Below are 12,736 nucleotides of genomic sequence, written 5' to 3'. Positions count from 1 at the left end.
CCACCTTCGCCACCTGTAGCATCATCACTATCACAACTTTTCTTTTAAATTCTTTTGCTTGTGCTACTAGATCTAATTGTGTATCTACTCCAACATATAAGAGTTATACAATAAGATGAGTTACTTTGTGTGTATGTTGTGGGGGGGGGGGGGGGGGGGGGGGGGGGGTGGATTTAAATGATAAATTAAATAAGTATTTTACGAGAACACTGTTTATCATCATATTACACTTTATCAGGAAATATTTTAAAGCGAGTGACGTAGAGCCTCTAGAGAGAGAAAACGCTCATCTTTATAAAATTATGACTTTATAACCATCTCTATGTATGTACGCTAATATAGATTATAATAATCTTGAAATGTATCAGTGGGTGTATAGCGTATGCACCTATAGGTGTAGGACACTTTGCGATGCTGTTCATTCTTCTTTTCTTTTTTTTTCTTTTTTTGTTGCATTTCCTATGGATGGATGAAAGAAACTCTCTAATCTCTCTTTTTTAATTTCAGAAAATTATAACTGAAAATCCACAATGACGATGACCTCCTACCAGGGTGCCTTGCGAGGATTTTTGTGTATACTTGCTGTACTACTTCACCATTGTGCAAGACATGTTACTTGTGGTAGGAATTATTTGAATTATTTTCGTAGATATATTTTTTTGAGATGCATGAAGTGCTGATAATTTGAATCATCTTGTACTTTTATATTCTTGTATTTGTATTCTAATTTGAATCATCTTGTACTTGTATTCTGGTTGGTGAACTTTTTGCTAACAGGCCAAAAATAGCAGACCTAAAGCTTATATGCGAGTCAGCGTGGTGGAATCAGGCGCTCGTCAATTTCTGGGCATGTAGAGTTATTGGTATCATCTTAAAGCTTGTTCACCTGTCTTTATTTGGATGAAAAAAATATCCATTTATCTTATACGTTGATATATTTTCAATTGAAGGAGGTGGGGGTCACCTGTTTTTCAGAGGTAAAATTAGTGAGAAAATGGCCACCAAAGATTAGTTATTTCCTCAGCTTAAAAGAGTACGTGGTAACTGAAAATTTACATTTTTGTGCCTTTAATCAACGTTTTTCAGAAAATTCCACACAGAAATGAGTTCTTTAATGAGCATGAAAGGTGTTGTGCCAAAAACCAAAAATTTAATAAATATTCACAAACTTGCGGAAAAATCCAGGTTTCTTTACTTTGATTATTTTGACGAGAGCCTGATTCCACCATGCTGCCTCACATATTGTGAAATAATAGCTTCTATGTGAAGGTGAAAGGCATTTTTCATTTTTATAAATACAGTCGAACATGCTTTAACAGCCTCCTGTATAAGACAATCACCTAAACAAACGCCCCTCCCCCCTCACGTCTTTTTCTCACTTTATAGTGACTCTGAAAGAAGGCCACCTGTCTTAAGGCAGCCACTTTTCTCTTCGGCAAGTCCTGGTCATCTTAGACAATTTCCATCAGTATAGATATACATTCAGACTAGGTTTTTCAAATCCATGGTGTTGACTGTTTTTTATGCCACTCCCTGGAAGATGACAATTATTCTACATTTTCTCTGGAATTTAACTACCATCATTGGCTTGCTTACCAGGTTAAAAGAAGTATAGACATTAAGTAACTACAGTCTAGCATGCACATAGCGAACACACACACATATGAAACAGTCACATAGTGAAACAGGCACTTTGCAAACAAATTTTCTGTTACCGTACCAAATTTTTTCCTGTCCATGTACATTGTATTTTCTTCGTACGGTTGAACCTGCTTTAACAGTCACCTGTATAACTAAAGACATTCACCTGTACACACCGCCACTTCCCATCCCCCCTTTGAGTTTTTTAAACTTTATAATGGCACTGTGTATAACATCCACCTGTCTAAGACAGCCGCTTTTTCTCCTCAACATTGGGTGGCCATCTTAGACAATTTGACTGTATCCACATACATGATATTTAAACGGAATTCACACATAATGAAAAGATTTCCGCGTCACACCAATTTCTCTATTGTATGTGGGCTAAACTGTAGAAGGCTAGTGACTAGGCTAGTGTGTGTGAAGTCAAAATACAGCTGTTTTTTTAGATAAAATATCTTTGATCAGGGTAAATGAATTATGAAGTGACAACCAATTCACCTCCACACAAAAAAATACAGTGCCCCCAAACTATACAAAGATGATGAAATTTGCAAAATAATGTTTTCATTTCAGATTGCCTCCTGCCAGATGTGCCTAGTGAAATATACCCGCTATCATCAATAAGGACCTCATACAGTGAAGGTGCAATCTTTGAGGTTGTCTGTATTCCTCAGTATCTGCCTGATTCTGTTTTCAACCTAGAGTGTGATGTGTCTGGAAACTGGCAAGGGACTTTTCCTAATTGTGAATCTGATTGTAAGTAGAGGTTAATATTTTTTTAGGCAATTTTTTTAACGTCAACTTCTCTGACATGCGAATTGATCTAGTTGAATGTATGTAAATTTTTTTTTCAAAATGATGGCCAAAATCATTGCATTTAGAAGTCCAATTTTCAAACTAAATTCTAATGTTTTTCTTAGCACAGTCTGTGCTGTTCTTTTCTCTAAATTTCAAATTGGTTTGTTTGTTTTTTTGTTTTTTTTTTAATTTCAATTTTTTGTTCTTAATTTTAAATTGATAATCAAAGTCAACACCACTTACACAGCTTGGATTTAAAGCAAAGAAAAATCATGTGCAGTATAACACGGATAGCTCGAATTTGTCGGGACCGGCCACGGTAGATAGAGGAATCCGTAGTTCGAGGGGATACATGAACAGTGTTATGGCATGGATGTGTCAGAGAATCAAGGGAAACAACAAAGATTGCTACTTCAGGGGCAAAACAATAGATCCGGTGACAAACAACCCTTTCTCTCGCCCGCTCCACACAAGCGTAGCTAAGTCAAGTGCCGAGGCATGCGTGTTGAGCAGCGCGCTAGAAATAGCACAGCTAGCTGCTTCTGTGGAGAGGGGGGGGGGGGGGGGGGGGTATTTTACCACCTTGCCTTTTCCCATTTTTCAAAATACAGTCGAACCTGCCCTGACGGCCACCTGTATAAGACGGCCACCTGTACAAACTGCCACTTTCCATTTCCACCCTAGCGTTCTTTCTATATAATTTAACTGTGTAAAACGGGCACCTGTCCAACGCGGCCGCGGCCACAATATTTTGACACACAACCCCTATCACACCAAGCAATAACACCTGTCTTAGACGGCCCCTTAGTGACGCCATTACGTTTTGTCATAAATCATGCTTTGGTCCCTGGCGTTGTTGGCGAGCCATCATAATCCTATCACCTGTCGTTATTTCTACGCATGTTCCGAGGTAGTCCCTCCAACCGATCATGTTGCGTAGGCCCCTCCCACTCTCGACCAATAGGTAACAAATTTTCAGCTGCTGGTGAGGTAAGCATGTGATCCCTCATAACCCATAAGCCCCGCCCAGAACTCACGACACAAATAGCAAGGGAGATGAGTGGTCACTGTTTACCCAGTTTGTAACTAAGTAACCATGGAGGTCAGCATGAACTTGTTACAAAAGCGTCGCTCGTTCTCCGAGTGGTGGCGACCCGTATGTTTGTTTTATCATAGTACTTGGTCCATTTCGTTTTATTGTCACCTTTGCTCAAAAGCAGCAGCAAAAGAACACCCCCCCCCCCCCCCAGGGAAAACAACAGCAACAATATCAACAACAACAATGCGACTACTTTCGGTTGGGACCTCAGAAAGGAATGGTTTGTTTTCTTCATCTTGATCAGTCCTGCCTAAGACGGCCACGTGTCTTATAAGGCCACTTTTCTCCTTGACAATGGGTGGCCGTCTTACACAGGTTCGACTGTATTATTATTTTGTCTCAAGTGCAACTCAAAGGACATTAACTTTAGACCTCTAGGGCAGCGTGATTAGTTTGACTATTCCGTGTTTATGTTCGAGCTTCGCTTAATTTTCTTACAGAGATAAAGAAGAAAAAAAAATAGGACCGTATCTACAGTTTGACGGTTGTATGATTTTTTAGTCTTCTGTGTTCGATCTATCCCCGTGTTATACGGTAGGCGAAATCATTACCCATTATGTTTTGTATCTGTTTTTTCACGTTTGTATTGTATAAAGTTTAAAATATTCTTTATTGCAGACAATGGCGCGAGATGGTGGATACTGCTAATCATCTTGGTGACTATCATTGTTTTGGTTCCTTGCATATTACCAAGAGTCTACTTTCACTTTTTGTAAGTCTACATCTGTATAAGCCTATTGTGTGTGCCTAGGGAAAGGGCCCAGTTGTCGAATATTTTAGATATATTGAAATAAGGGCATATATTTTTGTGACCAATTCAATGTTGAACACACTGGTTTTTACATTTTTCAAATATCTTGAGCAATTTTAGAGACATGCCACATTTTGTAACACAGGATGTAAAAACAAAGTTTGGAGAATACCCCAGTTTCTATCACCTTGTAACCTTCGATGAAGTACAACATGCCACAGAAAAAACTGATAAAAAATATTAAACCTTAAAATGTTATAAATTCCTTTCAATATGCTATTAAGAAATGGTCAAACATATGTTTACTGATGGAACTAAATTTTTTACCAGTTCTCTTAACTCATTCGCTACGCCGAGCCGTAGGGGGGCGGCGCGACTAAAGTGCCGTCAGTACACTAAGCCGCCCCCGGCGGCTTGAGAACCGACGTTCAATTTTAGCTTGGTTTCTATTCCAATCCACATATCCATGTTAAAATAAAGGTCATAATATAACGTTGACTTCCGGGTCAAGCGTTTCCACCGAAAATCGGAAGTTTTGATTCAGTTTTAAAACACGATTTCGAAGTTTATGCGACATTGTTTTATCACGAAGCCCAAATTATAGCCCACACACGAGTCTTAGTACTTTTACACAACAAAATATAACGTTATTTTGCTCACTAAAGAAATGTAGAACTCTTCTTTATAATATTGATACTATTGGACTCAAATTGCCAGTGCACTGTAATTGAGAAATCAATATTTTTGAGTGCTAGACCTAGGCCTAGATCTAAATAGGCAAAATATTTTTTTCTCCCTAAAATCACTATTTTTTGGTGAAATTACTGAAAAAGTACCACTCAAGATACATATAGGTTTATTCCAAATGCAATTCTGAATAATTCCATACAAGATACGAGTGGGTTTTTTTCTGTTTGTGATCCTTTTTTCAAAATTATTAAAAAATTATTTTTTTTTCAATATCGGATGTTATGATCAAAATGTACAAAATTGATGGAATGTGTGTAAATAACCTCACATTTTTCAATATTTTCTTGTTCTATATACAGTTATGGTTATTTTGATGTATCAATAGTATCATTTGACTAGATCTAGGTGCAAACATATTTTTTGAGTTTCAACTGAGATTATTAAATTTTTTTTTTCAAATTTTATCTGCAGCCAATCACAATTGTGTTGCATAATCGCCTCTTACAGGAATCAAAGTTGAAAAATACACAAATAAACAATACAGATGTTTTCTACAAACCATACTGAAAATGTTGGTATATAATATGTTGATATTTATTTGAATTTATGGCCCCAAAGACCTGTGAACTGCGCACTAGTCGCCATCTCAATTCGCCCTCCCGAAAAAAATTCGTCCACAAGCCGAAAATAATACAAAGCGAATGAGTTGAGTACGATTTTTTTACCTTTTCACCCTGTTGCTCAAAAATGGCTTTGCAGACAACTGGGACCTTTCTTCAGGCACACCCCCACACATATATTTATCTAGCCTTGATTTGTAAAAGTGTAATGAAATCTTATTTCAGCGAAATCTTTGTAGTAATATGTTATCTGCAACAAAAGAGGTGCTTGTATTGATTTAAATTAAGATTCAAATGAACATACTGGAAGTTAATGTGGTGACCTAATATTTGGTTTTTATTTTTATTTTACACTCCCATGGGCAAAATTTGAGCGGGAAACAACATCCTAGCAGACAGATGGAGACACGTGATAGAATAATTTAATCACTTGGGAATCAAACTCTTTGTTTTCTGTATCCAGCGTCTAAGACTAAGAGCCTAACCAGTAATCATCAGGCTACAACTGATGCTGTTCCTGTCTGAATACATACCTATGTAGTAATAATTAATAATAGAGAAATCAGAATGCATTACACTTATGTGGGCCTATTGATTTTTACTACTTTTTATTTTTTAAAATTCACATTCTTTCATTGGTAAAGATAAAGTATGATGGGCGGAGGACATATTCCTATGATCTATCATGCAATAGCCAAACTTGTATTACAACAAGGAACTGTATGTAAAATGCTGGTTTCACTGAAACTGCTTTGGGTGTATTTTATTTTTTAAAAGATGTGTAATAATAGTCATGGGTTCAGTAAAAATACATAGTTGGATATCCTGATTTCACCAAAAATGCGTTGGATATTATGTTTTAGCAAAAACATTATAGTTCTTATAAGATTTTAGATCTGTGTCTTTACAGAGGGCTTTGTATGTTGTGATTCTTCTACAGCATTCAAAGTTGCATAATCCTACAATTTTCATGAAAGTTTTTGCATTTGACTTTTTTTTGCATGGTATTTTATCTTTGTGCTTGTTCCTTTTCTTTTGCACTGATAACTAGACTACTGTGTAGATTTTTCATATCGGAAGAAAGACTGTATTCCAGGCCTACATAATCATAGCAAAGTTTTATACAATGTATTTGGTCTTGAGAGTGAGAGTGACTTTCACTGAGTAGAAAAGGAAGGAAATAATGAGGGGGGGTTAAAGAACACCTATACCCAGTACTCTCCTAATGCAGATCTCTTTAACAGCTAAGAATCAATTGGAGTACATTCCTACACAGACATTATGTTATTTTATATAATCACTGAAGTTATTTTACCTTCTCTTGCTCCATCAGTGATGAGCAACAGGTTGAGCGTTTGGAGCTTTTGCACAGACAAAGGCAAGAAGTTGAATTGAAATCATTCAGGCGTGGTGAAGCAGACTCAAACCAGCGGAAGATAGATTCTTTTGGTAAGAATTAGATTAAAAATAAAATGTAATTTTTTTTTTTGTTGCAAAATAAAGTTGTCCAAGGGTATAGAATTTTTTCACTGCATAGATATGTGGAATTTATGGCCTCATAAACGTGAGGCAACGTGGTGAAATCAGGCGCTCTTCAAAATAATGAAAATGAAGAAACTGGCACTTTTCCACCAGTTTGCCAATTTTTATCGAATTTTCGTTTTTTTAGCTTAACATTTTTTATGTCCATTTACTTTAAGAACCCATTTCAGTGTGAATTATATTGAAAAAAGTTAGATAAAGGCATAAAAAAATGTAAATTGTCAGTTTTCACGGACTCTGATGCTTTGTAAAGCCAAACTTTGGAGGCCATTTTCTCAATAATTTTTTCTCTGAAACCAGGCGACTGCACTTCATTCAATGGCAGATATCTCGACATGTACTCAAGATAAATAGGAAATTTTTCCATTGAAAGCAAGACAAACGAACAAGCTTTAAGGTGATACCAATAACTCCAAATGCCCAACAATTAACGAGCGCCTGATTCCACCGTGTTGTGACACAAATGGCTGTTATAGGAAAACCTAATGGTAAAAACTTAAACTGAATGGCTGATTGCAATTTGAAATTTAGTTTATACTGCAAAATGTGCATCCAACGATTTTGGCGGGTCCAACCTCAATTTGTTGGAACCGACAAATGAAAAAAGTTGCGAATGGAATGTGTCTTGAAAAATATCTGAATTTTGACCATATTAGATTGTTGATGGTGGTCATATTATGCAGCTCACTTTGAGGAGCTTTTTTTAAATTTTCCTTGTGTTGGAGGCTCTCTTGAAAATTAACAGTTTGATAAGCAGATATCACTATATGGAGGCCAGATAAATATGTAGCAAATGAATTATGATTCCTCAAACATGCTTTATAAAAGAGGTTGTTGCTCTAAAGTTAAAGAGGTGGTCGTTGTGGTAGGATTTCCAACAAAACACATTTTTCTTTCTTCTTTAGATTTTTCCTTTCCTGATTATGAGACTCGGAACATCCACCCGCGGCCGCTTCCACCCATTAAACAAAAAGGTGCCCAACATAGCACCGGTAAGTACTAGTGCATCCATTACTCTCATGTGAAAAGATATAACTAATAACTCATTTTTTTCAGGACTTACAGGTAGTGCAAAACAGTTTTCTTTAAACTTCTCAACCAATTTTCTTTTTACTGATAATTTTACTGTGAAGTGTATCAGTGTTGAGTTTACTAAATGAAAAAAAGTTTGTTTTAGAAACAAAATTGTGAAATCTTAAGTGGCTTTATTATGTATCTTTACATGCTGCATCACGTACCCCTGTCATTTCACCCATACAAGTATGCCAGTGAGTTTATACTAACTTTGACATATATAACAGAATGTTTGTGTCTCAAACAATTCTTTCATCAAAATTCAAAGATCCTTCACTCAATACTTAAATAGTTACACAACAACATAAGAACGGTAAAGGAAATCATACTGTGATGCTTGGCTCCTGAAAAATTGAAACAAAGAAGATTCTCATGTTATGTTTATAGAAACAAACAACAAGGCAAAAAAGAACCTACTACAGTATAACAAGGATAGCTCGAGCTCGTGGGGATCGACTTTTGTAGTTTTTTGGGGGGGTTTTTGGTAAGTGTTTTTACGGCGCTGGCAACTGCATAAGGTCATATGAGCGCGCGGGGCACACCTAATACTTTTAGTTGGTAGGAAATTTTGAGTTTTGCCCGGGTGGCGGCTGAAGCCTACTCTTATCGATTTTAGACCACCAAGGGATCTTTAACGTGCGCAACTTGCACACGGGCTCTCCGAGATTTTTCGCCCTTGTCCGAGAAGGCTAGGTGTAGATCTTTCCTACCAGAAGATCAGGGGTGTGGCAGCTGTAAGAAGGAGTCAAGAAGTAGCAGTAGAAAGGCTGCAGAAAGAGTCCGGAGCCCAGAGGAGGGGGCAAAGGAGGTGAGAGGGTAGGGGCAGAGGGTAGGGGCAGAAAGAGGAGACGAAATCAGACGACAGAATATTGCTAGAGAGCAGGAAAGGAGGTGAAAGGAGACAATTTTAGAGAAGAAAATTTTTCGGTCGCTACCCGGATTCGAACCCGGGACCTTTGAATGAGAGGCCAACACCTTAACCTCTAGGCCACGAGAGCCCCCTTCTGTTGTTTGAGGGATCTGTAGTTCGAAGGATACATAAACAGTGTTATGGCATCGGCTGTGTCGTCAGAGAATCAAGGAAGGAAATATAAACAATTTGAAATTTGATAGGATAAGTCGCAACAGTTATCCGCCTCTCCCACCTTTGTGAAGAGGGGTGGAGAAGCCAATCGTGTGATGCACAACCCTTCCTCTTGCCCACTCCACTCCAGCCTTGCTAGGCCTAGGCCTTGACACACGTATCGAGCAGTACACTAAAAATAGTACAGCTAGCTACTTATGTGGATGGGGGAAGGTGGTATTTTACCAACCTTGCCCTTTTTCATTTATTTTTGTTATTATTATTTTGTCTCAAGTGCACCTCAAAGGACATTGACTTTAGACCTCTACGGTGGCATAATCAGTTCGACTGTTCCATGTTTTTATTCGAGCTAGGCGTAATTTTCTTACAAAGATAATGAAGAAGAAAAAAACAGGACTGCAGGCACAGTTGGGCATGTGTGATTTCGAGTCTTCTGTGTTCAATCTATCTCTGTATTATACTGTATTTTCAGTTCATTGAAAAGGAAACGCCCTTGTCTGTCTAGATCAATGCTAGATTCTAACTCATTACCATACACCAAATGTTCTAAAAATGTATGTTCCAAGTGTCTGTTATCTTCAGATTTTCTTTTACTTTTTCAGGTGATTCCAAAGTCTACCTGTGATCATCTATTCCTGGTTGTAGGACTGATCACAGTACTTTGGAGAACATCCAGTGTTGGTTCCCAGTGATTGTTACATTCTGGTTTTGCAGTTGAGTCAGGACTCATCTCTTGAAATCTACCAGTTTTTTCTGGACCACAATACACTATTAAAGCTTCCACTGCATTGCTTGCCTGTCATGCTGCTGCATTTTATTGTCCTAAACTGCGGTGATATGGGCAAGTTCTCTTTCCCCATCTTACTGTACGCCATAATTTAACTATCACTATCAGTATCCGTTTCTTTATTACTTTCTTATTATTTTCTTCATGTATAACATGCATTATATTGCATAGTCTATCATGCACAGAGAAAAATTGTTGGGATTCCAAAACCACTTCGTGATGTATAAATTTAGCTATGAATGCGTTAAATTTTTTTCTTTAACTTAAACTTTAAGTACATGTACAAAAAAAAATAATATATGTAAGAAAAAATTCAGGACCTGAAAATCTATTCACTGGGTTCTTGTTTCGCTATGTGTGTGTAAGACTGCATACAGGAAATATGTAGTTAGATCTAAGTGAAAGGCATATATTTTATTGTTACATCTCATTGCTGTACTGCCATAAAATATCAAATCAGGTTCAACATTTTCCTTTCACTTATAAACTTACCTCTCACTCTCACCTTTCACTTTTTTAAAAGTCTCCTCTATCTCGGTAGAAATATCTTTCTGTCACCTTTATTTTTTTATTTTTTATCAAGGCTCTTGTTTCTGTTTTCTCTCATCTTTCATTTTTATTTTTGAAACTCCCATCTCTGTATAATGATGGTTGTAAAAGTTATTATGCATAGTGGTAACATAGCCATTACAGTTACCTGTAACATTCAAATCATATATATTTTTATAATGACTCTTTTACAGTCAAACTTTTCTTAATTTTTTAAATTTGAAGTTGTGGCTCAACAAAATTTGCATGTGTGCTATTTCTTTTTGTATTTGATGCATACATTTTGCCTACAAAGTACTGTAGATATAACATTTACGTAATTTTTTTCATCAGTTGTTTCTGTTCAAAAATAACATATTTTGTCTGTGATATGTTTATGATATTGTCAGATTTGGACCCACCATGGTGAAAATTGACTATTTGTTTTAATTAAATTAACCACAAATTGTTTAAGTTACATTGTCTCATCAGTATCTGGTGCGTTTTCCCAAAAGACTAGTTTGGCTAGTTCATTATGGTATATTAAACAGTTTTTGTAACTTATACACGAGTTCCCTCTTTCATGTCAGTTAGATTTATAACACTGCATACCTTATCTTGAAAAAGTCTCTGGACCATGATGTGTCAGTACATAACAGAATTTGTATAAGTGAAATGGTGCAAGAATGTGTCCAAGTGCAATGGTGTCAGAATGTGTCCTAGTGCAATGGTGCCAATTTCAATTAGGTGTTGACGCAAGCTACAAAATCAGAAAGAGTTAACGCAGACTGATGTCTGTCAGACTCCCAGTCCCAGACAGAGCAACTGTAAAAAAGATACAGATAAATTTTAAGTTTTCTTTCAGACCATGGCAAGGTGACAATAATCAATAATCTAGTTGAAGAACTGAAGGACCTTAAGTAAAACCTTCCCAGTGATTAATCCGAAGCCTTATTATAATTCATATACGGTAACAGATTCTTGAACAGTGGAATCCGCTTCAACCGAAACCTGCAGGACAACCAGATTTTCTTCAGTTTAGCAGCTGAGCTTTTGGTTTAGAGAGGTTGCTCAATTTTAAAAAGAAAAATAAATCTGGAATTATATTTTCTTTCGGGTTACCACTGGAGGCCTACTTGGATTAAGTGGAATCCACAGGATAAATATAAAAAGTTATGAGGAAGGACCTCAATGTTCACCACATCTACTTTGAATCAGAAGGAGTGAAAAGCTCCTCAAAAGTCTGAGGGGAACCTTCCTACTGAGACTATTTTACTTACTTGACTGACAGAACATTAGACTACAGACTACTTTCTCTATACTACATCAGAGTGGTGTTCATTTATTTAAAAATAAAAATATGTAGGCCTACATGTGCACCACTTATAACCAGCAATAATATAGTGTAACAGTCCTTTACCAAACAATGTCCCCCAGCACCCAAAGCATTAAATCCAAGCTAGGTGCTCTATACATAGAGGCCCATAAGCCCGACAGTCTTCACTTTTTAAGCATTGAGACAAAAGTTCAATTCCCACATGAGGAAGATATTAAATCTATTGAATACCTTTGAATGTTATTGCTGGGATATCCCACTCAGTGGGAATAACTAACAGGGTCAAAGCAGCCGACTTCTTAAACTATCAAATTTACACAGATGTGGGGTAAAACGTTCCAATTCAATTTTAAAAACAAGTTTTCAGTGACTCCAGCAACATTTCGAAGAAGCTTGATACAAACCAATATAATACAGTCCGTGCCGGCTTTAAGCACGCCGGCATAAAGCATGTTTCGGACTCAAGCACGCTAAACGGCTCTTACCGAATTTTTGCTATATATATAAATTAAATTACACGCCTTTAACTTTAAGCACGGTAACTTCGGCTTCGGGCACGTTTCATTTACAAGACAGTCAATACTTTCATGATGACCTAATCGAAGTTCGAACAGTCTACACCACATCTGTGAGTGTGTTGTTAAGAAGTGAAACACAAAGAACGCAAGTGATGGACACACACACGCGCGGAGAGGAAGGCAGAGAGATGCACACAGCCACGGGCATGGACATAGGATCTAGCCTAGGGCAAAGCTACTCACAGACAAAAAAATACAAAGAGAG

The 12,736-nt window shown here is 37.1% G+C and overlaps 1 protein-coding gene across 1 annotated transcript; it reads left to right on the top strand.

The window, feature by feature from the left end:
- Positions 1–507: 507 nt before the first annotated feature.
- Positions 508–11,181, top strand: LOC101857338 (the record flags this gene model as incomplete). Its single annotated transcript, XM_005098601.3, is given in 6 exon segments — positions 508–621; positions 2,218–2,400; positions 4,160–4,253; positions 6,936–7,051; positions 8,050–8,136; positions 9,905–11,181. Coding segments are annotated over 6 exon segments (594 nt in total). The 3' UTR covers positions 9,928–11,181.
- Positions 11,182–12,736: the final 1,555 nt, after the last annotated feature.

This window comes from Aplysia californica, unplaced genomic scaffold, assembly GCF_000002075.1.
Source record: "Aplysia californica isolate F4 #8 unplaced genomic scaffold, AplCal3.0 scaffold00187, whole genome shotgun sequence".
NCBI classification, from domain to species: domain Eukaryota; kingdom Metazoa; phylum Mollusca; class Gastropoda; order Aplysiida; family Aplysiidae; genus Aplysia; species Aplysia californica.
Note: the sequence above shows the minus strand (reverse complement) of the source record. Positions and strands in the feature narration are given on the sequence as shown.